This window comes from Phocoena sinus, chromosome 3 (genome assembly GCF_008692025.1).
Source record: "Phocoena sinus isolate mPhoSin1 chromosome 3, mPhoSin1.pri, whole genome shotgun sequence".
Lineage (NCBI taxonomy): Eukaryota > Metazoa > Chordata > Mammalia > Artiodactyla > Phocoenidae > Phocoena > Phocoena sinus.
Window position 1 is genome coordinate 112,930,035 of NC_045765.1, and position 24,526 is coordinate 112,954,560.

The 24,526-nt window shown below is 39.9% G+C and overlaps 1 protein-coding gene across 2 annotated transcripts in view; it reads right to left on the reverse strand.

The window, feature by feature from the left end:
- IQGAP2 (IQ motif containing GTPase activating protein 2) overlaps positions 1-24,526 on the reverse strand; it is a 287,896-nt gene that overhangs the window by 108,878 nt on the left and 154,492 nt on the right. For both annotated transcript variants that reach the window (XM_032626071.1, XM_032626073.1), the window contains exons 5-9: positions 22,641-22,717; positions 9,043-9,110; positions 8,606-8,719; positions 7,852-8,030; positions 5,532-5,619 (exon numbers count right to left, since the gene is read on the reverse strand). In XM_032626071.1, coding sequence (XP_032481962.1) covers positions 5,532-5,619; positions 7,852-8,030; positions 8,606-8,719; positions 9,043-9,110; positions 22,641-22,717 — 526 coding nt within the window. The remainder of the gene's footprint in view (positions 1-5,531; positions 5,620-7,851; positions 8,031-8,605; positions 8,720-9,042; positions 9,111-22,640; positions 22,718-24,526) is intronic.

Consider the following 24,526-nt stretch of genomic DNA (forward strand, 5'->3'; position numbering starts at 1 on the left):
TTTGTTTGTTTTGTTTTTGTTTATGTTTTTCCTTTCAGCAGTTTAAATGTATCATGCAACTCCATTCTGGCCTGCAAAGTTTCTGCTGAAGTATCAGCTGGTAGCCTCATGGAGGTTCCCTCAAATGTGACTCTTTGTTTTCCCCTGTTGCCTTTAAAATTCTCTATCTTTAAATTTTGCCATTTTAATTATGACATGTTTTGGTGTGGATCTCTTTGGGTTCATTTTGTTTGGGACTCTCTGTGCTTCTTGGACCTGGATATGTTTCTTTTCCCAGGTTATGGAAGTTTTCAGCCATTATTTCATCAAACACATTTCCCCTTTCTTTCTCTTCTTCTAAACCCCTATAATGCTAATGTTAGTACACTTGATGTTGTCCCAAAGGTCCCTAAACAATTCCTATTTTTTTTTTTTTTTTTTGCGGTACGCGGGCCTCTCCCGTTGCGGAGCACATGCTCTAGATGCGCAGGCTCAGCGGCCATGGCTCTCAGGCCCAGCCGCTCTGTGGCATGTGGGATCTTCCCGGACCGGGGCACGAACCCGTGTCCCCTGCACCGGCAGGCGGACTCCCAACCACTGCGCCACCAGGGAAGCCCACGATTCCTATTTTTAAAAACTTTGTCTTATGGATATTCTGATTGGGTGATTTCCACTATTCTGTCTTCCAGGATGCTTATGTGTTCTTCTGTATCACCTAATCTGCTGTTGATTCCCTTTAATGTATTTTTCATTTCAGTAATTATATTCTTCAGCTTGACTGGTTCTTTTTATATTTTCTAATTCTTTGTTGAAGCTTCACTGTGTTCCTCTATTTTTCTCCAAAGTTCAGTGAGCATTTTAATGACTGTTACTTTGAACTGTTTATCATAAAAGTTACTTATGTCCACTTCATTAGGGTTCTCCCACCCTGGAGGTTTTACCTTGTTCTTTCATTTGGAACATTTTCCTCATCTTCTTTGACTTTCTGTGTTTGTCTCTATGAATTAGGCAAAACAGGTACCTCTCCTGGTCTTCAAGGTGTGCCCTTATGTAGGAGTGCTTCATGCAGTCTGTATATGTTGAAGCCAGAGTTAGATTAGGGGGCATGCTGGTGCAGCCCCAGTAGGCTGGACAGAACACCAGGCACTTTTCAATATGCTGTTTCTGTGCTGGCACTCAGAAGGAGTAAGTATATGCATGAACCCTTTAAGAGGGCGTCTGGGTTTCCAACAGCCCTCTGGCTCTCCTGGTAGTAAGCCCCACTGGTTTTCAAAAAGCAGTTAAGTAGGCTCATCTTCCTGGTGCTGGTCCCCAAGGCTGGAGTGCCCAATGTGGGGCTTGAAGCCCTTGCTCATTAGGGAGAACCTCCATGTTTGTGACCTTCCTTTCCATCTGTGGGTCACACAGGGGGGTATGGGCGCAGACTAGATCACTTCTCTTTTCCTCCTCCTTGTCTTGACGTGGTTTTTCCCTTATATCCTTTTTTTTTTTTTTTTTTTCGGTACGCGGGCCTCTCACTGTTGTGGCCTCTCCTGTTGCGCAGCACAGGCTCCGGACGCGCAGGCTCAGCGGCCATGGCTCACGGACCCAGCCGCTCCGTGGCATGTGGGATCTTCCCGGACTGGGGCACGAACCCGTGTCCCCTGCATCGGCAGGTGGACTCTCAACCACTGGGCCTCCACCAGGGAAGCCCCCTTATGTCCTTTTTTAAAAGATTTTATTTTATTGAACTATAACTGATTAACAATGTTGTGTTAGTTTCTGCTGTACAGCAAAGTGATTCAGTTATGTATGTATGTATATATGTATACATACATATATATATATTCTTTTTCATATTCTTTTCCATATTCTTTTCCATTATGGTTTATTACAGGATACTGAATATAGTTCCCTGTGTTACACAGTAGGACCTTGTTGTTTATCCATTTTTCCTTTATATCCTTAATTTTATAAAAGCTGTTCTGCTAGTCCTCGGGTCATTCTCAGAGACAGTTGTCCTATATGTTGTCGTAGTCTTGGTGTGTCCTTGGCAGGAAGTGAGCTCAGGGTCTTCCTACTCTGCCATCTTGATCCTGCCTACTCAAAACGTTTTATTGTACAAATTTAATGCCTTTTCCAACTTAACTAAGCACTTATCATACACAGTGGCCTTAACTTTCACAGTTGAAGGTCCACCAGCAAAATTAGCACAGATTTTTTTCCTTCTTCACAATGTCACAGAAGATTCATTCTTACTGTAGATCTTAGCAACTTCACCATACAATTTTTTTCTTTCTTTATTGAGAACTTTCACCTTTTCACTTAAAGAAAGCACTTTATAGCTTCTCTGGCATATCTGAATTACTAATATCACTACGCTTGAGCTTTTGGGCCATTATTAAGTAAAATAAGGGTGGCTTGAACACAAGCACTATGGTACCAGACAATCTGGTAACTGAGATGGCTACTAAGTGACTAAAGGGCAGGATATACTGGACAAAGGGATGATTCACATGCCAGGTGGAATGGTACAAGATTTCATCATGCTACTCAGAACAGCATGTAACTTAAAAGTTATGAATTATTTCTGGAATTCTCCATTTAATATTTTCAGACTGCAGTTGACTACAGGTAACTCAAACTGCAAAAAACGAAATTGTGGATAAGGGGGAGACTACCGTATCATTTAACCTCAAAAAACAAACAAACAAAAAGGCCCCGATCACGGAAATGCCTTGGTTTACATCATCTGATCCAACCAGAAGCTCTGTGACGTCTCTACCAGTTATGATGTTCAGATTACAAAGACCCAAATTTTAGTGACCAAAGGCAAGGTGCTTGGAACAGTAAATTCAGCATAGTTTCCAGAAAACAGAAATGGAATTGCTGACCAAATAGAAGAATGAGCGATGAACTCTGCCACCAGGCAATAGCACACTGGACAGAACCAGCAGGATTTTGCCCTATAAAGAAGGCTTCAGGGTAGTAGAAATAACACAGACCCATAGATTTGTAGATCTTTTCAAGGATTAGTCTGTCTCCCTAATACATGACTAGACTACAGCTAAGATTATTCTAACCCTTTTTAACAGATGACAATTTATCTTCTCTAACTATATTCACAAGGAGCTATGCTCAATAACTTTTCTACTGAGACACATCATTTAATAGCAGGAAATACAACTAATGCAACCTTTCATGCCACACCCCAGAAAATTTACACTTTTAGAATAAGTTAGAATAAGACCCTAAGGACCCAAACACTTTTTTCTATTCTTAGAACTAGTATGATAAATGAAAGAATTCCAGAAAGGAAGGTCAGCGGTTGTTTGTCGTGTTTGCTGCTCTGCTAAAGCTATCCAAGGCCTTGCAGTTGTGTCTCTGATTACTCTGAATAGGATCTTGCTTCACCTTTGAAAACTCTATTATATGAGTTTGGAAAACTGGATGGTAAAATATTACGAGAAAAATTATATCCTTTAAAACACTCTTAAGGAACCATTTCTTCTAAAAAAATAAAATAAGCTTAACCACTGTTTTACACTCTGCATTTAACAAAATTTCAAGCCCTAATCTTAACAGAATATATATAGTGAATGAAATGCATGTACCAAACCCCAAAGTTAAATGATTGCAGTTCAAACAAACCTGAAGCCCCTGACAATAGATTTCGTGATATTACCATCGAAGTTTTCACTTCTGTCATTACCATGGCTGCTACAAGTGCAGACACCTTAACATTTTAATATAATAAGCTCTATGGTTGGGGAAAAGCTCGTCAAGTAGTTACACTGACATATTTTAAAGCATACAATTGTCTCATTGTCATGTCACTGGCTAAAATATGCTTTAGAGGATTTTTTTCAAGACTATTTTTAGTATTACTGGACCATAAATTTTCCAATGGGGAGAGATCAAAACCTTCAGAATAATCATGTTCTAGGAATGTAAAGCCATTAAACACTGCAATGCCCTTCATATTTTAGCTGGTTATGCATTAGGGCAGATCATCTCATGACTCTTACTTAAAAGTGGGGAAAAAAAAGTATAGTCTTTTTGGCATCAAATTTGTGGTCAGGAAATTATGTCATTTAGTAGAGTATTGAAACAGTTATATAAGGCATTTTATTTAACATGAAAAAGAAATCAATTTTAGTGGTTATAAACATTTCAAAAACAAAGGCTGGCACAAAGCTATGGAACCATTTCCCCACTAAGCTTATGAACCTCAGAGGTATTGCTCGCAATATTAGTTTCTTCCTGTAATTCATTTCTGCCAAGCATAATGAAATTCTCACTTTTCAAACAGAGCAGAAAGAGAAACTTGAAACTGTGCTTCATGTATCATCACCAACATGTTCAAACTTTAATAAGAATAAAAGAATAGGAACACGCATCTCAAAACGTCAAGGTGTTCCCTTAAAAAAAAGTTATCCTAGCGCTCTCCACAGTTGTAAATGGAGGTAAATTCTCAAACCCACTCAGTTGTTAACTCCTAGACCTTTCTATCAATTTTCTCTGGGCCTCCTTGATCACTCTTTGAAGCCTTTAAAATATGTCTCTACCAGCAACTTAGGAGCGAACTCCTGGGTAACACCTATAGGTGTGCGTTTTCTTGAAGGTGGTAAGAGCCATAAAGAACATTCAAAGCTTATCTAGGAGGTTACGATGAGGGTTTAGGACTACTGGAATGAGTGGACACCCCAGATTTAAACTTGGCAGACGGTTCAGATGTTTTATTAAATTACATGGGCTAACTGGTGTTTGATGTATTTGTTTTTTGGGTATATATGGGTTATTTAGGTTGACCTAGGGGACATAAATGCCAAAGAGAATTCCTTACTGCCTCAAGTAAAAATACATTTTATTACAGAGAGGAAAAAGACTACTAAAGAAATTAATGTATCTAAACTTGCATATACTTATTTTAATTACCCAAGTTTTCTGTTCTTTATAGTCACACAACTAGGTACCAAGGAGAATTGTCCTGTGTGACTCCATAGAGTCTCAGGGATGTGGGATTCAAACCTGCCATCATGTGATTTATAGGCCTGTCAAGTCTTATTCACTTGCACCAAAGCTACAAAAGCTGTAAGAAAACAATTCTTACAAACTACAGACTAATGATTGGGAGGTAATAAAAAGCAGGGGTGTCAATAATAGCTTTTACGGTTCCAATCGAATGCCATAACATGATCGTGGGCAAGGAATGACCATCTTTAACTCATAACCTTTACTAAATAACCTTTTAAGATTAGCCCAATAAGGGACAGGTTCAAAATATGACATACGCTGTACCTATGATGAAACAGGAAGGTACAGTCAAACTAGCTCCAAGATGCTTTGAGATACTTTGCATGGAACGGGGACAAGACAGCCAGCAAAGCTCCATGGAAAACTGGCAGATGGTAACACCAGAATTAAGAGCAACACTGACCGACTTTTAGTGGATTTTTCATCATATCAGGCACTTTTACAAGGATACAAGTTAAGAGTTTTGCTGAGATTTCGATAAGGAAAATTTGCATCTTCTAGAAGTATCCATTTCCTTCATATGATCCATTACTCACTGTTGACTTTATTGATATTGCCTTGGATTTCTGCTTGTGTCAGCAATTCTTCATACGCATCTCTTTCTTCTTCTGAAATACAGTTATTCTGCAAAACAAAGGCTTCATCGATTCCTGAAGTTAAATATTTCCAAAGCTCGATATTCAAAAGCAAAAACTTAGTGCTAAAAACCATTTGCTAATATTCATGTGAACTCAATACAAGCATTTAAGAGTGCCTGATCTGTGCAGGGCACTAGGGTTAGCTAAGCCGGCAAGGGTTACAAAGATGAACAACAGACCCAGTGACTCTCTGTAAAAGTCTAACTGTCTAATGTGCAAAACATTAGGTTGGACCACTTGATATTGCCATTTTTTTGTAGATCAAAACCAGATGATTATTGGCAATTTCATCTGATTCAGTCTAATAAAATCAAGAACACAAATAACAAATATACACAGCAGAACAAAATATATTCTAGGGAAGTACATACTTGGTTAGAAAGAAAATTTTAAGAAGAGACAACAGTTGAGGAGGGCCTGAAGAAGGGAGTAATATTCAAGGCGGAGAGGAGAGAGTAGGATGTAGACAACAGGATTTGGTCACAAAGGTGGGAAACTTGGCATGTCGGGCTATAGCACAGAGTGTATATCTAGGGTTAGCCAAAAAGATGGGGAGGTAGGTTGGGAATCCTGGAGCCTTTTAATGCCAACAGAAGGACCTGTACTTGCAGTAGGGAATCAGGGGAGGTTTCTGGTGGGATGACATCAGATCTGTAGAAGATTAATTTTGCAACCTTAACTCTGAGAGGGGGTGGCCTGGAGAATGACAGGAAGCAGTGGGGCCCATGGGGAAGGTGCTGAGACAGCCCTGAGACAAGGTCAGGAGGGGCAGGGCCGAGGCAAGGGCGGTGAAACTAGAAGGTAGGTGACGGAGGTCAGCCTGTCAAGAAAAGGCAGAAGACAGTGATGGATGGGACATGGGGGACATAAAAAGCAACAATGTGGGAGTCATTCCAAAGGGAAGTCAGCAAAGAGGCATGCACAGGAGAAAGGCAGGGTGAGGACGAGCACGCATCTGAAGTGGTGGGGGGCAAAGCCAGCGGGACGCAGAGATGAAGGTATCTGGAGGAGCTTTAGTGGGGCCTGGTATCAAGCTGACAGCTGATCTCTTCAACCAGTGGGTGAGCTCAATGGAGGAAGAACAGAGAGAGGAGTGATTCAATGGCAGACTTGGAAGAATCCCTATATTTGGAGGGAGGAATAGGCAGAGACATTAAAAGATGCAGAAGAGAACCACAAGCATAGAAGGCAGGCGGGGCAGCGTGAGGCAGGTGTGCCAATGTTGGCAGAAGCCACCCACTGAGAAAAGGTTAGGATAAACGGGTCACTTTGGGGAACAGAGCTGAAGCTGATATGGCAAGAGTTGAAGGAGAGGAAAGTTGGCGAGAAAGTGGAATCTCAGAGTGCAACGTTTTTAATAAGACAGGAGGTGGGATATATGAAGTGAGGGTCAGTAGCCAGCTGCCTTGTCGAAGAGAGAAACCACTTCCTCAAGTATGAGAGGAAACTATGGGGAAAATAGGAGGAAAGCAGATTCAAAAACATCTTCTCTAAACTTCACCACACCCAATTATTAGCCTCGAGTAATAAATCTGAAGGTAAGTTGGCTAGTACAAGGTTGGTGATACCCAACAAGGGAAGATCTTTATCTGCTGCTTCTACACCTTCTAGGTAAGTTTTCAACATGACCTTCCATCCTTATGACCTGTAATATTCATCATAAAAAGAAACCTAATTTGCTTATGGAGTGCATGGTCTTCTTTAACCCTTACATTTCACCCAAACCAATGGCCTGTGGCTAGAGAGACCACAGCCAGCAAATTTAAAAATATCCCTTGCTGGAAGTTCCCTGCTGGCGCGGTGGCTAAGAATCCACCTGCCAATGCAGGGGGCACGGGTTCGATCCCTGGTCTGGGAAGATCCCACACACTGCGGAGCTACTGAGCCCGTGTGCCACAACAACTGAGCCCACGTGCTGCAACTACTGAAGTCCACGTGCTCTAGGGCCCGTGTGCTGCAACTACTGAGCCCGTGTGCTGCTACTACTGAAGCCCATGCTCCACAACAAGAGAAGCCACTGCAATGTGAAGCCCACGCACCGCAACAAAGAGTAGCCCCCACTTGTCACAACTAGAGAAAGCCCACGTGCAGCAATGAAGATCCAACGCAGCCAAAAATAAATAAAATTAAAATCTCTTGTAACGTTACAGCCTTTTCAAACTAGCAATGCATAACTACGCTTATTACTATATTGATCACTGAGAATCTCATTGAATACCTTCAGCCTTGCATTTTCCTCTTTTCTCTTCTTGGCTTCCCAGAGTTCCTTCTGATATTCCTGGGCAAGGTTGTCATCCACTAAAGTCAAAACTGCATTTGGGTTTCTTAGTGTTATAATGGTCTGCTCAGCTATTCCTTTTTCAATAGCTTCATTAATGGCTATAACTGCAGCATGTACTGCAAAGTAAAGAGAAAAAAAGAACTTTAGCAACAAAAGACAACCTGGGCAGGTGTACTGGCCCTGCAGAACTTAAGCAGTTTTACTTTCTTTCTTGGGGTCCGATAAAGCATTCAAAAAAGAGACCTCAGACACAACACAGAGCATCCTCTGACAACCTCCCCACCTGCCCATCTATCTTGGGTCCTGTCTCGGTGTCTGTTATGTAATGCCTATTCATTTATTCGACTTGCACTGAACGTCTAAAATGAATCAAGTACTATGGGTTGACGTGGAAAGACTCACGGCAGTGAGTACCCTGCCACTGAAATTTAAGGACATAGCAGAGCAATGTTTTGGAGAATGAAGACATTTCTGTAACGTCTTAAATCACGTTACACAAGTGGATGTCTAGAGTCCAAAGTTAATTACTTGGTTTTGTTCTGATGTGCTCAAATTAACCATCTATAATACATATAATACAAAATTTTAGGGTGTTTTATAATATCTTCTAAATATTCTATTTCTTATAACCAAAATCAAGAATAGGTTAAGTCTCACGTCATTGGCAAGTTTGAATTTTAAGTAGACTTACGTGCAGCTTCATCCACGGACAGTTCATTAGCCAGAATACCACCTATTTTGCTGAAAGATGGCATCTGTATTCCATATTTCTCAAGCTCCTTTCTCATATTACTGATTTCCTCCTCTGAAAAAGAAAAACAACAAAAAAATCAATGAAAGCCACAGAGATGGAGGCAGGAATGAATATATTTGTGTTAAGAAATGTCTTCATCAAGAACGTGGGGTCAGTTCTAAACAAGAACCTTAGGAAGAAGCCAGCCTTGGTTTCTCATTTCACAATGCTGGGAAACAGAAACCCTATAGAGTATAAACAAGATAAAAGCAAGTTTTCTCCTCTGATCAATATAAGAAAAAAAAAAGAGAATCAATAATATCGAAATGAAAAAAATATTACTACATTTTCTTAATAACCATATTGTAAAAAATTATCAAGATAAGGAATAGTACCTGTGAAGTCTACTTTGCCCAACAAATCCTGGATCTGGGGTGCAATTCCTAGTTTGAACAGATACAAACTGAAAGAGAAACCATAAAACTGTCAGAAACTTTATCATGTAGATCTTAGAGCTAGAAAATTACATAAATCTTAAGGGCTTTTTTTTTTTTTTTTTTTTTTTTTTTGCGGTACACAGGCCTCTCACCGCTGTGGCTTCGCCCGTTGCGGAGCACAGGCTCCGGACGCGCAGGCTCAGCGGCCATGGCTCACGGGCCCAGCCACTCCGCGGCATGTGGGATCTTCCCGTACCGGGGCACGAACCCGTGTCCCCTGCATTGGCAGGCGGACTCTCAACCACTGCACCACCAGGGAAGCCCTTAAGGGCTTTTTTAGTTGAGAAACACCAAAGAGATCATCTCATCTAATCCATTCATCTTACAGATGAGGAAACTGAGTCCCGAGGTAACACAGTCCCTAGTGGGACCAGGACTAGAAGCCCAGTCAATGTCCCAAAGACTGGTCCTCTGTAGTACACAGCACTTCCACAGGGCCAACTAACCTAATCACCCAGTTGTAGGGAGAAAAAGAAACACAATTAACACAGAACAGCAAGCAACAAATGCAGAAACATTTCTTTGGATATTATCAACCACATGATTTTATTTTGTTAGAATATAGCTCAAATTATATTTTCCTTTTCATTCCTATATACGCCTCAAGCACCATATAAACCTTGAGGAAACATTTGTCTTATACATTCTGAAACAGTAAATAGAGTAGCAAGACTACTGGTGGATGGAATGATGTTAAAGACAAACCACGATGTGGATATATTAATAAATGAAGATGCAGAGCAAAGTGTACATATTTTTAAAAAATTCAATAGGAAGCAATGATGGTCCCCAACCAGCCCATAATTGGACGAAAGAAGCTGGAGTCTGACATCTAAATTCTACCAAAGAAGATGAAAATATATGGTTATATGACTTTTCACTTCATCACTGAGCCATAGTTTCTGATCCATATTTGTCTTAACCTTCCCAGCCCCCAAGATTAATTCTACAGCCCAACTAAAAAATTCTGTATTTACTTAATATCAGTTCTGACAGCTTTATAACTTAGGAGATTTAATAAGAAGTTAGAATTACATATAACATATATGGGAAAATGAACGGAGAATGATTTTGATGGTTTGAAGTACTTCAAGACTCACTTCAGATGTTGATGTGAGATAGATCTTAGTTTATAAAATATAAAATTTCATTAAAGGAGCTGAAGATCAAGCCTTCTTAATGGAATGAAAACTCTTAAAATGAATGATTAATCAGTGCAAGCAGCATGCACTGAAATTAAATTTTTTGACCATCTGTAAAAAATAATCACTTCGAAAAGCAATATGTGATCAAAGTTAAAAATTAGTGATCCATGGTTAGAAAAATACGTTAGGAAATCATCACCTGGAGTTAAACACTAAATGTTTGATATAAATCTTTTTAATGTTGTTTCTAGAAATATCTATTCCATAAACTCATAGTATTCTATAATATGAATGTATTATAATTTACTTAACCAATTGCTGAGCATTTAGATGGTCACTAATTATCCACTATAACAAACAATGTTGCAGTGAACCTACATATATAGATACACCTTTGTGCACATATCTTATTCATCACATAAATCCCTATAAACAAAATTGTCAAATTGAAAGGATATATGCACAAAGCTTTCAATATGTTTTATCAAATTGTGTTCTTGGAAAGAGATTATACTCATTTATTCTCTGTGAGTAAAGGATTAACAAAACCCCTTTCCCTTCTGCAATAGAAGGTGACGTTTAACTTTCTAGCTCTGTTCCCCCAAGAACGCAATAAGGGTATACTGAAAACCGTGCTACCAGGCACCATGGCTTAGGAGAAAAAACAACCTCTGACTGGGAAATTTCATCTTGACTAGAAGGAATCATAAATAGGCTTTATACATTTCAGGTGTTCCTAAGTTTAGTGACTCTTATAACTGGCACACTTCTCGCAGGAAACTTGGAAGCCACGCTATGGAGCTGTTGCAATAGATACTGGCTCCTGGGGACTGAGGCTTACAGCCAGGGAGCCTTCTGCAACTACCAATATGAGTCTCACTCCTTCGCACCCAAGTTATCACCTGGGGTACCAAAGAGAACAGCTTCTAGATGGCTGTGTGGACAACTACATGGGGTGTTGGGAAGCCTCCCACTGAAGAGCAAATACTTGATGCTGTCCTGCTGGCAGGTTGCATTTCCTGGCTGCCTCTATCCTTCTGAGCATCTGCTAACCAACATGACATAAGGCAGGCAGTCATGAGGGTCTGAATGTTTAATTGAACCTAAGACCCAGGTGATGGGCATGGCCCCACTCTACCACCAATCCATGAGAACGCCATTTTCTTTGTCCCCTTAACAGCACCCGACTCTATCAATGAAAACCTTACCTATCGGTAGCCAAAAAATGTCATTTAAGTCTACATTACATTTTGTTCATCGTGAGGGTAAGCACTTTTCATTCTCGTATTTGGCCATTTCCATTTCTTCCAGGAAATGCATATTAATGAATTTTTGAATTTTCAAGATTGTTTTCTGGGGGGATTTACCTTTCTCTGGTTTTCCCCTCTTCTCCCTCAAAACCACAACCAAAGGACAATGAACAAATGACATTTTAAACATATGGTAATTTTAATTTTACTACTAAATTCCAATATGATATCCATATCTTATTCACTAAGGGAAAAACATATTAGACTCTGAAAGTCATTCAATGTAAAACAGACATTATGTATTCATCATTCATTCTTTAGTTTATTTTTATTTTTTAAAAAATTTATTTTATTTTTGGCTGCATTGGGTCTTCGTTGCTGCGTGCAGGCTTTCTCTAGTTGTGACAAGCAGGGGCCACTCTTCGGTGCGGTGTGCGGGCTTCTCATTGTGGTGGCTTCTCTTGTTGTGGAGCATGGGCTCTAGGCGCGCAAGCTTCAGTAGTTGTGGCTCATGGGCTCTAGAGCAGAGGCTCAGTAGTTGTGGTGAATGGGCTGAGCTGCTCTGTAGCATGTTGGGTCTTCCCGGACCAGGTCTCAAACCCGCGTCCCCTGCCTTGGCAGGCGGATTCTTTTTTTTTTTTTTTTTTTTTTTCGGTACGCGGGCCTCTCACCGCTGTGGCCTCTCCCGTTGCAGAGCACAGGCTTTGGACGTGCAGGCCCAGCGTCCACGGCTCACGGGCCCAGCCGCTCCGCAGCATGTGGGATCTTCCCGGACCGGGGCACGAACCTGTGTCCCCTGCATCGGCAGGCGGACTCTCAACCACTGCGCCACCAGGGAAGCCCATGGCAGGCGGATTCTTAACCACTGCGCCACCAGGGAAGCCCCCATTCCTTAGTTCAAATTCTAGGTCTTTAGAGATTGTCAAGGATATAAAACTATACAGCCGCTAAAGACTTTACTACCAAAGGTTCATGCCAAACAAGTCATTGTAATTAAAACTAGTATGCTGACATTTCCAAGACCATAATATTTTATGAACCAATTCACTATTTATCACATGGGGAAAATATTCCAGGTAAAAGGGAGCTCATGTCATGTGGAACAAATAAAATGTCAAGCTAGTCACACGTTCCTTTCTAGTAACAGGAATGACAAAATTCAACAGAATTAAACAGACAGGTATGGCAAAGCTACAAAAGAATTCTAGGAAAATAAAATCAAGCCATATTTGAAAAAATAAAAATAGATCCATAAATTATCAAAAATGTATCATTTTATTACTTCCATTCTTTCACAGTACCTGTCGTTTCTTCTTCCCTTTTACAACTAAATTAAAAAAAACAACTGAACTGACAAAAAATAAATAAAAATAATTCAATGGGAAAAACTTTGAAAATGCATCAGTAAAATTTAACTAGGGGACACCCATAAAATGTCTTCTAACAAATTTTATATATGTGTGTATTTATGATGTGTATTGCATTAATATTCTGCTAGTTTTAACATACTTTAAACTTCTATTCTTGCGTCAAAGCCTAAGCTAATGAATCCTTACTATCCTTAATGTATTTCTACTTCTATTTCCCCACCTATGTAACATTGAGATAATCTAGAATTTTAGATGCATTTTAAAAAATAAATTTATTATTTTATTTGTTTATTTTTGGCCGCGTTGGGTCTTCATTGCTGCACGTGGGCTTTCTCTAGTTGCAGCGAGCAGGGGCTACTCTTCGTCGCGGTGCGCGGGCTTCTCACTGTGGTGGCTTCTCTTGTTGCGGAGCACAGGCTTTAGGCGTGTGGGCTTCAGTAGTTGTGGCACGCAAGCTCAGCAGTTGTGGCTCACGGGCTCTAGAACGCAGGCTCAGTAGTTGTGGTGCATGGGCTTAGTTGCTCCGTGGCATGTGGGATCTTCCCGGACCAGGGCTCAAACCCGTGTTCCCTGCATTGGCAGGTGGATTCTCAACCACTGCACCACCAGGTAAGTCCCCTAGATGCATTTTCAAATTTTCATATTATGCACCAAAAGTTTAGATAACTAAATTTTATTAGTTCCTTTTCTAAATTAATCTACATCCAATTTTCCTCTTTCTTAGTTTTATCTTTGGTTTTGCTATGTATAAGCATATTTGCTAAATAGATAAAATGAATGACTCACTAAGTGCACATATTTTACTGGTTTCATTTGTTCCTTGGGTGTTGGTTCTGTTTGTTGAATGTAATTCCTCTTTCACAGCGTTGGTTTCCTTCAAATGTCTGGTATTTCCTGATTTGGGGAAATCTTAAGGTTTGACTTGTTGCTTGTCACTGTTGATTGCAGGTCCCCATGACAGAAGCCAGCCTTAGGGAGACAGTAGGGGAACAACGGGGCTGATGCCCAGAGGGTGCCCGGTGTCTTGTCTTCTTAGATTGGGGTTCCCTGTGTCTTCCTGCAGTCATTAGCTACCTTGGGTACTTGTGTGCTACCCTGCCATCAGCAACTACACTTGCTGCCTTAGGGAAGGATCAGAGGGCTCAGCGGGTCTAAGCCCAGTTCTGCTAGCTTAGGGGCTCTCCTTTTCCATCTCTGCTTGGAGCAAACCCCACAGCAGCTCTGAGCTCTGCTGCAATGGCTCAGTGGTTTCTGGGCTGCGGTCTTCTGTCTTATTTCTCAGTCAATCCAAACCTATCTGTTTGCTTTCTGTCAAGGGTTATCTAATTTTCTGATCAACGGATAGCATTCTTTCTTACTGCAGATGATTAAAAAAACAAAACGAAACAAAACTTACTACTTTAGCCATTTCATGTCAGTTTTGTAAAGAGAAAGGCAATCATGCTCAAATATCTTGACAAAACTGTTTCCACCGCATCTCCTTTGTTCGCCCAGTCATTCATTTAATTATTATTTATGGAATATCTACTGTACAAAAAGTATTTTACTCTACTGTGCTGTCCCTAAAATAAAGGTATTTAGTCTTCCACAAAACATAGGTTTGTTGGTAATATGAACGAACTTAATTACACTGACAAAAGTGTTAATGTTCCCCTATGGTACTAAAGAAATTAGAAGACTATTTCTGATTATACTTTTTACTTCTCCACTGTAAGCTGTATAATGTAAATCTCGCACTAAGCAAACATCCTGGTTTAACTAAAAGTTACCACAAGGTGGAGCTGAGAAGTTAGTTACCTTTTGGATAGAAAAATTGAGTTAGATTGATCTCAAATCAGCTTTTCCTAAGCTAGTCAGGATCAGGTAGAAATCTCATTTGCCTTTTACACAGTTTCACCAAAAATGTTTTTTTAAATGCTAACGTGTATTTTTTATTTGGCTTAAGATTTCAACATTTACTTTATCTCTGAGGTTGAAGTTTGAAAAGATGACTTTTCATAGTGTGGGAGTGATATACCGAATCTGTGTGGGAGGTGCTTCCAAGCAAGTTAGTCTAAGGGGCAAATGTTTACTTAGGAAACTGAACTTATTCAGAATTCCCATGATGAAAAGAACCAGCAATAGCAGCCCACTCCTTCCCAAGCATTTAAATTCAAATGAGGGAATTCATTACCTGAAGTATATAGGAAATCCAGAATCTTAGTCGTAAAAATAAAAAAGAAGCCTGCCCAATCACCAATTTCTTGGAGCTCTTCAACACTGAATTTATTAAGCAGCTTTAGTGCCTAATGGGCAACACAAAGAAGCTGACAGCATTCTAAAGGAAGCTGAGGAATTAATGTCACCATTGCTTCCCACGTATAAGAAAGCACTTGGTGTGAAATAGCTAGCTTTTTATCACACTAAAGGTACAGTACATTTGTGTTGCTGAGAGAGGCCAGCTACAGAGGGGTTGCCCTAAGGCAGCAAAAGCCTCACTGGCCCATGTGCTCCCATTTGTACTGATAATATCAGTTCAAGTATGGGGAGCAATAAAGAAAGTAAAACACACACACACACACACACACACACACACACAAACCTATTAGAGTTTTTTTCTACTACTTTCAACATATACATTAAGAGGTGCTACAGTAATAAAATACAAACTTAAAAGGCAGAGGCTGAACTTATTTCAACTTTTCTGGAGCACATCATACGTAGTTCATTTTATGCTATAACATGGGAGATGAATGTTTGTAAATCAAAGCCTCATGGCTCACCAGAAAGAAGACGGAACTGGAGTCAAGCCCTGTATCCTGGCCACAGACTGGCAATATCTCAATGTGTGACTCTGCGCAAGTCATATAACCTAATCCTTCAGTTCTCTCATCTGTGAAATGAAGGATCAACATCCTTGGACTCAACATCCCAAGGTCCCTCCAGTTCTGAAGTTCTGGGATTCTTCCTTTATAAATATCCTAAATATAACAGCTTAGAGACCTGTGCTGAAGTTCAAGTATGATGCCACTGTTCTTTTCATTTTCTAAGTAGTCTGGAAATATTGGACTCCCTTTTGAGGCCAATGACTGGCTGCCTCAGTAACAGTGCAGGTTCTGGGGCCACACAGCCTGGGTGTGAATCCCAACTCTGCCACTAGCTGTGTGACCTTGGCCAGACACTCTGTGCCTCAACTGCTGTGGTTATAAAATGAGACCAATAGCAGTGTGTACAGAAAAGGTATGTCGTGAGGATTAAATGAGATTATACCTGTAAAGTACTTGGAACAGTGTCAGGCACGTAATTAAAAGCTCAGTAAGTGTTCGTCTTTGTTTTTATTATTGCTATTATCCTGGTACTTAAGTCTTCATACAAACCACTTATTAATAACCTATCACAGTGGTTTCCCCACTTTCAACACTAAGAATCTTTTACTATTTCCCCTTACTGACTCCATGTTTTAAATGGTTTTACCCACAGGACAAAATTATGTTTCCATCTTACAGTCACATGTGTCCCTATTAATATCATGTCAAAATCCAGCATTCTATACCTAACTTTCAATAAAAAGTAAAGGGAATCTTGAGGCAGTCTTATCATAGAAAAATAAGTACAGTTAAACCATCTGAAAGGTTAAAAACACAAACTCCAGAGACTTCAAGTTGGAATCAATGGTGCATGTGCTGTGTTAGGTGACAAGACATGGTTTACAGTCTCAAAGAGCTTAGAATTTAGTAGGATGGAAAGGTAGAGCCATAATACTAAATTGGGATAGGAAGAGGGAAAGAGAAGATGGTACAAACAGTGGAGAGAATTTTGAACGATATGGCAGGTGCAGCTGCCCTCCCTCACCTTAATCCCAAATCCTGCCACCTCTAGATCTCCCTCCTGAGAAAACAGGATTACAGTCTGTCCTTGGGGTTAAGGAACTAGCTCGAGGAAGCTATTCATAAAGGCAAATATGTTCTCTGTCCGAGATGCAAGCAATCTGGTATAAGGCATCAACTGGTTTCTTAACAGGAAAAGGGTCCCAAGGGAAGGGAGTATAGGACAAGAAAACATATGCATTAACTTTGTACCTGAGGAACTGGTTCAAAGGCAACCTCGTTAGCAAAGCAGCCACCTGACCTTGTGGGAGACCTGGTAGAGGAGGCCTTCTTCACAAAACAGTCAGGGTACTTGGAACAGCTGGCCAACCAGAAGTACGGCTGCCACAGCCATTTTCACAAATTCAAGCCTCGAAGGTGTGCTATTTGGGTATCTTCACTGCATTTGAAAACATGACCTCTGGACAGCAGCCACATAATCTGCCGCAGGAACAGTCATCCTTACCCAGAGGGGAGGCAGGCATACCTTTACCTTGTTGCTGTCAGTGTAGCAGAATCTTAACCGTCAAATAAACTTTATTCAGTAAGAAAGCAGAATCCAGAACCCTCATCCTTTAATCTAGGAAAATTGTTACAAACACATGACCTTAAAAGGAATCCTTGAAGGGTAGCTGATTCTATACCTTAAGGCAGGAATAATCAGGGCAGGATTGGAACATCCTCTTGTGACCACAAAGCAAGGATATTTCAAAGAAATGTAAGGGATAGAGCTACAAGGACCAAGGAGCTGGCCAGAAAGAGGTCCCAGGACAAAACGGAAGCAATCTGGTTCATCAAAAAAGAAGATACTAATCTTGGTTAGATCTGAGAAAGGCCTGGAGTTCAAAACGATGTTCAAAGGAGAATGGTGTGAAGTATACGAAAAGGAAGTTGCAATACAGAGATAAAATAAGACACACATAATATTCGTATGGATTTTAATAAGTTGGGAAGTGACATGAAAATACAGGTGCTTTGTTTTTTCTATGTCTGTCTATAGTGTATAAATATGTGATTGTTTTTGTACTATTTATTCTACAAGAAAGAATAAAGACCAGGAACTCTGAGTAAGCCAAACAGTCGGGAAAACCACGGAAGTGTCCCAAGATAAGAACAGACTGAGGAGCACAGGTGGTGACAAAAATAGCCAGATGAAAAGAGGGTTCAGCACTGATGGTCACACTCAATAGCCAAGCAGAGAGAGGATCCAGAAACAGGATCCCACATGCTATCGGCCAAATGGTCCCAGGGAGCATCAAGCAGAGTCCATCCCTCATCTCCCGGGGCAGAAACCTCTAGAATGCCCAACTAATTTCAAGAAAATATTCAAAAGGCATGCGTCAGTTTTTAATAACGTTAACACACCAGGCCAATACATCACGATGACAGGACAATGGGTTATGTAACACTGGCCAAGTAAGACGTGGAAGAAAATCATTTCTGGGTGACAGGGGGTGGAGACTGGATGGTAAATAAAAACCTACCCGAAAGCCATAGACAGAAAAATGACAAGGTCTGGCTGACTTCACAAATCAAGTTGAGTCTGATGCCTGGTGGCCAAGGCTGGACTCACCTTAGGAGAAGAACCCAAACTGGCACCATGGTCTGACTGACACTGATTGGTTAGAAACCAGATCTGTAACCTGGGTGGGTCTGAAGAGGTATTCTGTTTCTGGTAACCATGTGAACTCTGGGTAGGTATCAAAATATTATAGCCCTAGGATGAGTCAAAATTAGTGGAGGGACTTCCCTGGTGGTCCAGTGGTTAAGAATCTGCCTTAGAATGCAGGGGATGTGGGTTCGATCCCTGGTTGGGGAACTGAGATCCCACACGCTGCAGGGCAACTTAATTCACGTGCCGCAACTACTAAGCCCGCATGCCACAACTAGAGAGAAGCCCGTGCGCCGCAACGAAAGATCCTGCGTGCCGCAACTAAGACCTGAGCAGCCAAAAATAAATAAATAAAAATAACAATAAAAGGAGAGGTTAGCAAGCTTCCTGTTTAAAAAAAATTAGTGGATAAATAACAAAAATATGAGTGAACCTTGTAGTATGGATCTTTTAGGATAGGTTTAAGTGTAGTAAGTTTGTAATAATGTATCTGGGCATTTTACTTGCGTTTTAAGGTATTTGAGGTGTTCAAAAAAGCAGTCTACTGGGACTTTCCTGGAAGTCCAGTGGTTAAGACTTTGCCTTCCAATGCAGGGGGTGTAGGTTCGACCCCTGGTCAGGGAGCTTCTTGCCTTGTGGCCAAAAATCAAAAAACATAACACAGAAGCAATATTGGAACAAATTCAATAAAGACTTAAAAAAAATGGTCCACAGCAAAAAAAAATTTTTTAAAAGAAAGCAATCTACTAAATTTAATAATTTAAAGGAATTCAATTGTATAATGTTTAAACATTTAACAGTTGCTTAATACATTGAGCAATAAATAACAGGCAAAAAGTGTTCTTTTCCATGGCTTCCAGACAGAAAAAAAATTAGTAGTAACTCATTAGCAAGGCTCTCACTCCATGAGGTGGCTCCTTTTATTGTGCAGGCTTTAAATATTCCAAATAAAGCCACAAAAGGAAAACATGCCACATATATATTTTAAGTCCAAAACACCAAAATAGTTACAAACAGTCGTTGTCACTTGGTACTGAAATGTCAGCGTCTGGAGCAGAGAAAGGTTTATTGCAGGGCCAAGCAAGGAGAACAGGCAGCTTGTGCTCAAAAGACCCGAACGCTCTGATGGTTTTCAGGCAAGGGTTTTAAAGAAAATGTTAGGGGAGAGGGTCCTAGAATGCAGGATCAGCTCGGATTGGTTGGTGGTGAGGTAACAGGGTGATGTTCTGGGAACCTCAACCTTCTGGCTCCACCAGTCTGAGGTCTACATGCTTATGCTCAGCATGTAGTCACCATCCTCTACCTGGGTGAGGGTCTTAGTTTCTGCAGAACTCAGAGATATGCATCAGATTGTTATCTATATCCCTCAGGATGGAACTAGGAGTCCTGTGTCCTAATCATTTACTACTTGAGACTGCTCTTGGGAAACTGGGGGAAGGCCTAGGAAACAAAAAGTCCTTTTTTTTCTGCGTCACAAGAGACAGGGGACCCGGTAGGGTGTTCTGGTACCCCGGAAGGCCCCTAGAGGGTCCCTGCTCGCTTTTTAAAAAATCCACCCTTTTCTTGAGACTCCTCAATCTTGAGGGGAACAGGTGCAGGATAAGAAAGTGAATAAAGTTTTAGATAGAGAGGTTTAATCATAAAACTTGCCAGAAGAACTCGGTTTTTAGGGGGACTCAGTTTCAAATTTTCCAATGTTTTCTACAATGACATATTTTTTACTGTAAATAAGGAAAAGATGATAAACATTTCTTTGAAAAGAGCATGAGGCCACTCATGACTGAGGTGAGTCTCTACATTAGGCAGAGCTTCAGGATTCCAGCGGGGCTGCTGTGCTAACATTAGCTGGAGTCTGGGCTTGAGAACACCCAGCTGAACTGACAGAGAGAGTGATGAATGGCAGGCCTGGCATGGGGGTTAGAAATCAAGTGAAGAGGTGAGGCCAGGCAGGGAAAAAGGGAAAAGTAGACACAAGCAGGAAGCAAGGGCAAGAACCCAGGGGCATCTTAATGAGGTTGTTAAGCCCAAATCAAGAAGACAGGGAACACTAACACACCACTGTAAAGCAATTATACTCCAATAAAGTGTTAAAAAAAAAAAAAGAAGACAGGGAACAGAAGACCAGCTGGCAGGGCCAGGCGTGAAATTCTGTAGATCAAGTCAGGCCCACAGGTTGGGGCAGGAGGAAGGCAGAGGATCTTCCTGCCTGGCTCCTGATCTATAATCAGAACTTCTGAACCTGCTTAATTCCCTGGCAGGTAATGCCACCTCTCTACACCAATACACTGCTGTATCTGCGCCAGGATATAATGGCTGAGGATGTCTTTTGTTCATTTTTAGCACCACTTCTAATCATGCAGTGAAGCCAAACCCACTGTACGTATGAATGGCTCTGCTATCCAGCTTCCAAATGTGTCTGGCCCAACAGAGCAGAATATCAGCCTCGTCTGCATTCTAAACCATAGCAGGAAAATGTTTTGATAGAAAAATTTTAGATACACCTGAGACTTCTCCGTTCCCCATCAAGGAGCAGCCATACAGTAAGTTTAGAACAGAGAAAAGTGAGGGAGAGTCCTCCCAGAGAATGCCGTTTTATTAAGAGAATATTGCTTTTCAAGATCCTACTTTTAAAATTCCTACTTAAGGTCAGAATCTGATGAATAACATTCGGCAGGAATCTGCTCCAGTAACGGAGACTTCCAGGATGAGTAACTAAATACCTGAGAAAAACTGTCGGAGAGAGCAGGAAGTTGCCTTTCTTTGTTACCAAGCTGTTCAAGCCATTGTTAAAACTATGGCAAGCATACATTTGTAAGCCTCAGTGCTATTCTCTGTAACTTCTTTACAACAGTGACATCACCAGAAAGGAACTTAGCGCACCATTTCTTTATAAGCTGCTTACATTAACACCCCAGGTGTCCACTGCAGGAATCAATTTAAGCTTACAGAAGACACCCACGAGCAGGCTACGGATTTGGAGATTAGCACCCTGATGCAACGGATACCATAATGATCAACTAATGGCTGGCTTAGCAGGTCACGAACGGTTAAGTGATGATTCTAGGCGCTGAAAAGCATTTGACGAAAAATGTTGGGCAACACATTTGATAATATTCCTCAAAAGGAGCACTTGTGCACAAAAAGCTTTAGAAACCTGCTGGAATAATGATATACTAGCCACATGTGAGGGGGCAGGCAGAGAAGCGGCTTTTTCCCAGTTGTCCTAAATTACTAGAGTAAAAGGAAATCACAGAATAGGCACCTACATTGGTCTGTATTTCAAGCAACTGTCGTCTTCCAAAGAAATCTCGTAAGGACTGATGGGGTGGGAGATCAAATTATTTGACTAATCGAAATTCTTTAGTAAGCCAGCATTGTAATGAGTTATTATAAAAATCTTCTCCTTTGGAGAGGAAGAAAGCCAGGAAGAAGTTAATATAACCTCTAGGCTGAAGACGGTGCCAGGAAAATGACTTCTAGTGATATAAACACAAGGCAGATGTTTTAAAAGAAATTTAAAATTTAATTAGACGTGAAGCCTTCCAGCCATTACCTGTGTACACACAAGACAACAGCCACAAACTAGATTTTTAGAATCATTTTTGTTACCATCTAAAAATCACATTGCTCCCAGGCCAATAAGGTAAGAAACAATCTGTGACTGGTAGAATTTCAATATTTAAAAAAATTAAGATATCAAACAATTGCTTTAAAAAAATGAATGTATCGCGATTTGACTAATTTAAAGCAACTTCTAAGTTTCTTCTTTACCCTTACAGTACAAGTTCCAGTGAACGAAAGTTCAAAAGACTTTTTCATAGTGATTTTTATTAATCTATGCTAAGAATTGAGCCAGCTAATGATTTTAAGAGTATGAAAACCAATGTATGACTATTAAAGCTTGTTCATTTGATGCATTTTGGCTATATTTGTAAAGTAGATCGTAACTGAAGAATATGGTAGCACATTATTATCAGATTCCTAGAAATTTCAATTAAAATTTTCTCCTTATTATACTCACAGGTCTTTCATTCATTTTCTGGTTTTCTGTTTTGAAATGGATTAAAAAAACAGAAAAATATTTTTCAAGTTCAAGTATTGTTTTTATGTGACAATTACCTTAATTTTATACCAGCAAATTTAGAACTCAATTTAAAAAGAAGTTCAGATTATTAAAAAAACTTGAAATAAAAAAAAAGAGCTCTCTTTCAAAACTGAAATTGTGGTTTTATTTAAATTTACTTCCTAGACTTCAAATGTATTTTTTTTCCCACCTCAGTGCGTGAATGCAATATATCATTCTTGGTATGTTTTTCCGGTCATAGACATCTGTTGTTTCTGGGTAAAATATCTGGAAAACAAAAGGGGAAAACGTGTTTATTATTTTCGCAATTATTTTAAACTCTCCCAAATGACCCTACTCTGATTGTCCTTGCTGTTCTATATTTATTTAAATGAAGAGGAAACTCCAGTTGTGCCTCATCTTGTTCTTCATGCGGACCAATCACTGCATCTGGTCCCCTGCCTGACAGCGCCTCCTAGTGGCTCAGGAGAGTGGGGGATTCACAGTCAGCCACTCCAAGAAGGTTTTGTCCACAGGGCTGGGTAGCAGTTTCATTGCACAAGGCATGAGCCCACGTAGGCTTTGCTTTCTGTATCAGAGTCACTCTTGTGACTGCCCAGAGAAGGGTGTCCTCTGAAAGCATTTTATTACGTTGTTAAGAACTGGCTACACAGTTCTGTAAATATGCGTGTACACACATACAATGCACACGTACGCATGTATTACTTTAAGCAGAAAAAATAAGTATCCATTTTCACTGAATAAAATCTGGAAAGTAGATAAAGTATGAAAGGAAAATACCTATAACCCCACCTCCAAAAATACTATAACCCCACTATTAGCATTTTGGTATATTTTTCTTCCATTCTTTTTCTGTATGTCTCTGATTTTTTATGTTTAATGTATGTGAGTGTTTAAAAAACCAAACTGCGTGTATTACAAACCTATTTAACACTTAATAGATAATGACTGTTTCACATTCCTTTCATTACTCTGTAAGAACATTATTTCTAATAGATGCATATGATTCTTTTGATATTTTTGAACCATAATTATAACCAGTTCTCCAGGGTTTGAACAATTTTTTACCCCCAATTTTGTCCCTATTATAGTCACTACAATAAATATCCCTGCAGTTTCTGAGCACCTGATTGCTTCTTTGGATAACCATCTATTGTACGAGTTAGTAGACCTGAAAAGTCTGAACACTAAAACTTTTAATACACCTTTATAACTCTTCTTGAGCTTGAAACTAAAAGCCTAATAAGAAAACAGATTTCAGAATGGGGCACCAAAAATGAGTAATTAGGATTGAAGCTTCTGAGATTAAGATAAGCTGGTTGGCATTACTTGCTTTCAGTAAATATTTTATAAAATTTGACATAAAAACTAAAATTAAATCATGTACCATATGGTAGTACTTGACACTCAAGCAAAATTTTCTACTGGACGTTGAAAAAAGCTAAGAAAAGAGAAAAGCAAAGCTTCTTGAGCTACAAATGTACAGTCACTGAGTGCTTACAGAAATATCTGTAGCTTATGAAATTTCAAAGGTCTTTCCAACTTTCCTTTAATACTTTTGCTGTTAAAGTATCAATGAGAAGAGGATTCCCAATTCAGAAGAATATGACTAGGTTTAAAATTCTACTGTGTAAGCAGAGGACCACTATAACTCTCCCTCTCTTCTTTAAACAAGAACCTTTTACACTGATATTTCTCCTGGAAAATCATCATGAATATGTCTTCTTCTTCAATTTATAGAAGAAGATGGGATCAATTTATAGTTTACTGAAACGTTTTCTTCAACATTGTAACTCCAATGTGTAACATGACACTGAGCACAGGGTAGGCAGTTCATATTGATAAATGAAGGAATTAATTAATATATCAAAGTCAATTCAGTATACTGCTGGCCTCTCATTTCCTGCAATGTAATGTATCACTGACTTCATAATAAACATCAGGGTTAAAATAGAATCTGTTACATGGATCACTTGTTTGGCTTAAAGTCAAAATAAATGTGGTCCAACATACACACAATTTGAGAAGGTTTAAATCATAATGAAATTATCCTAATTTAACATATGCTGCCTCATA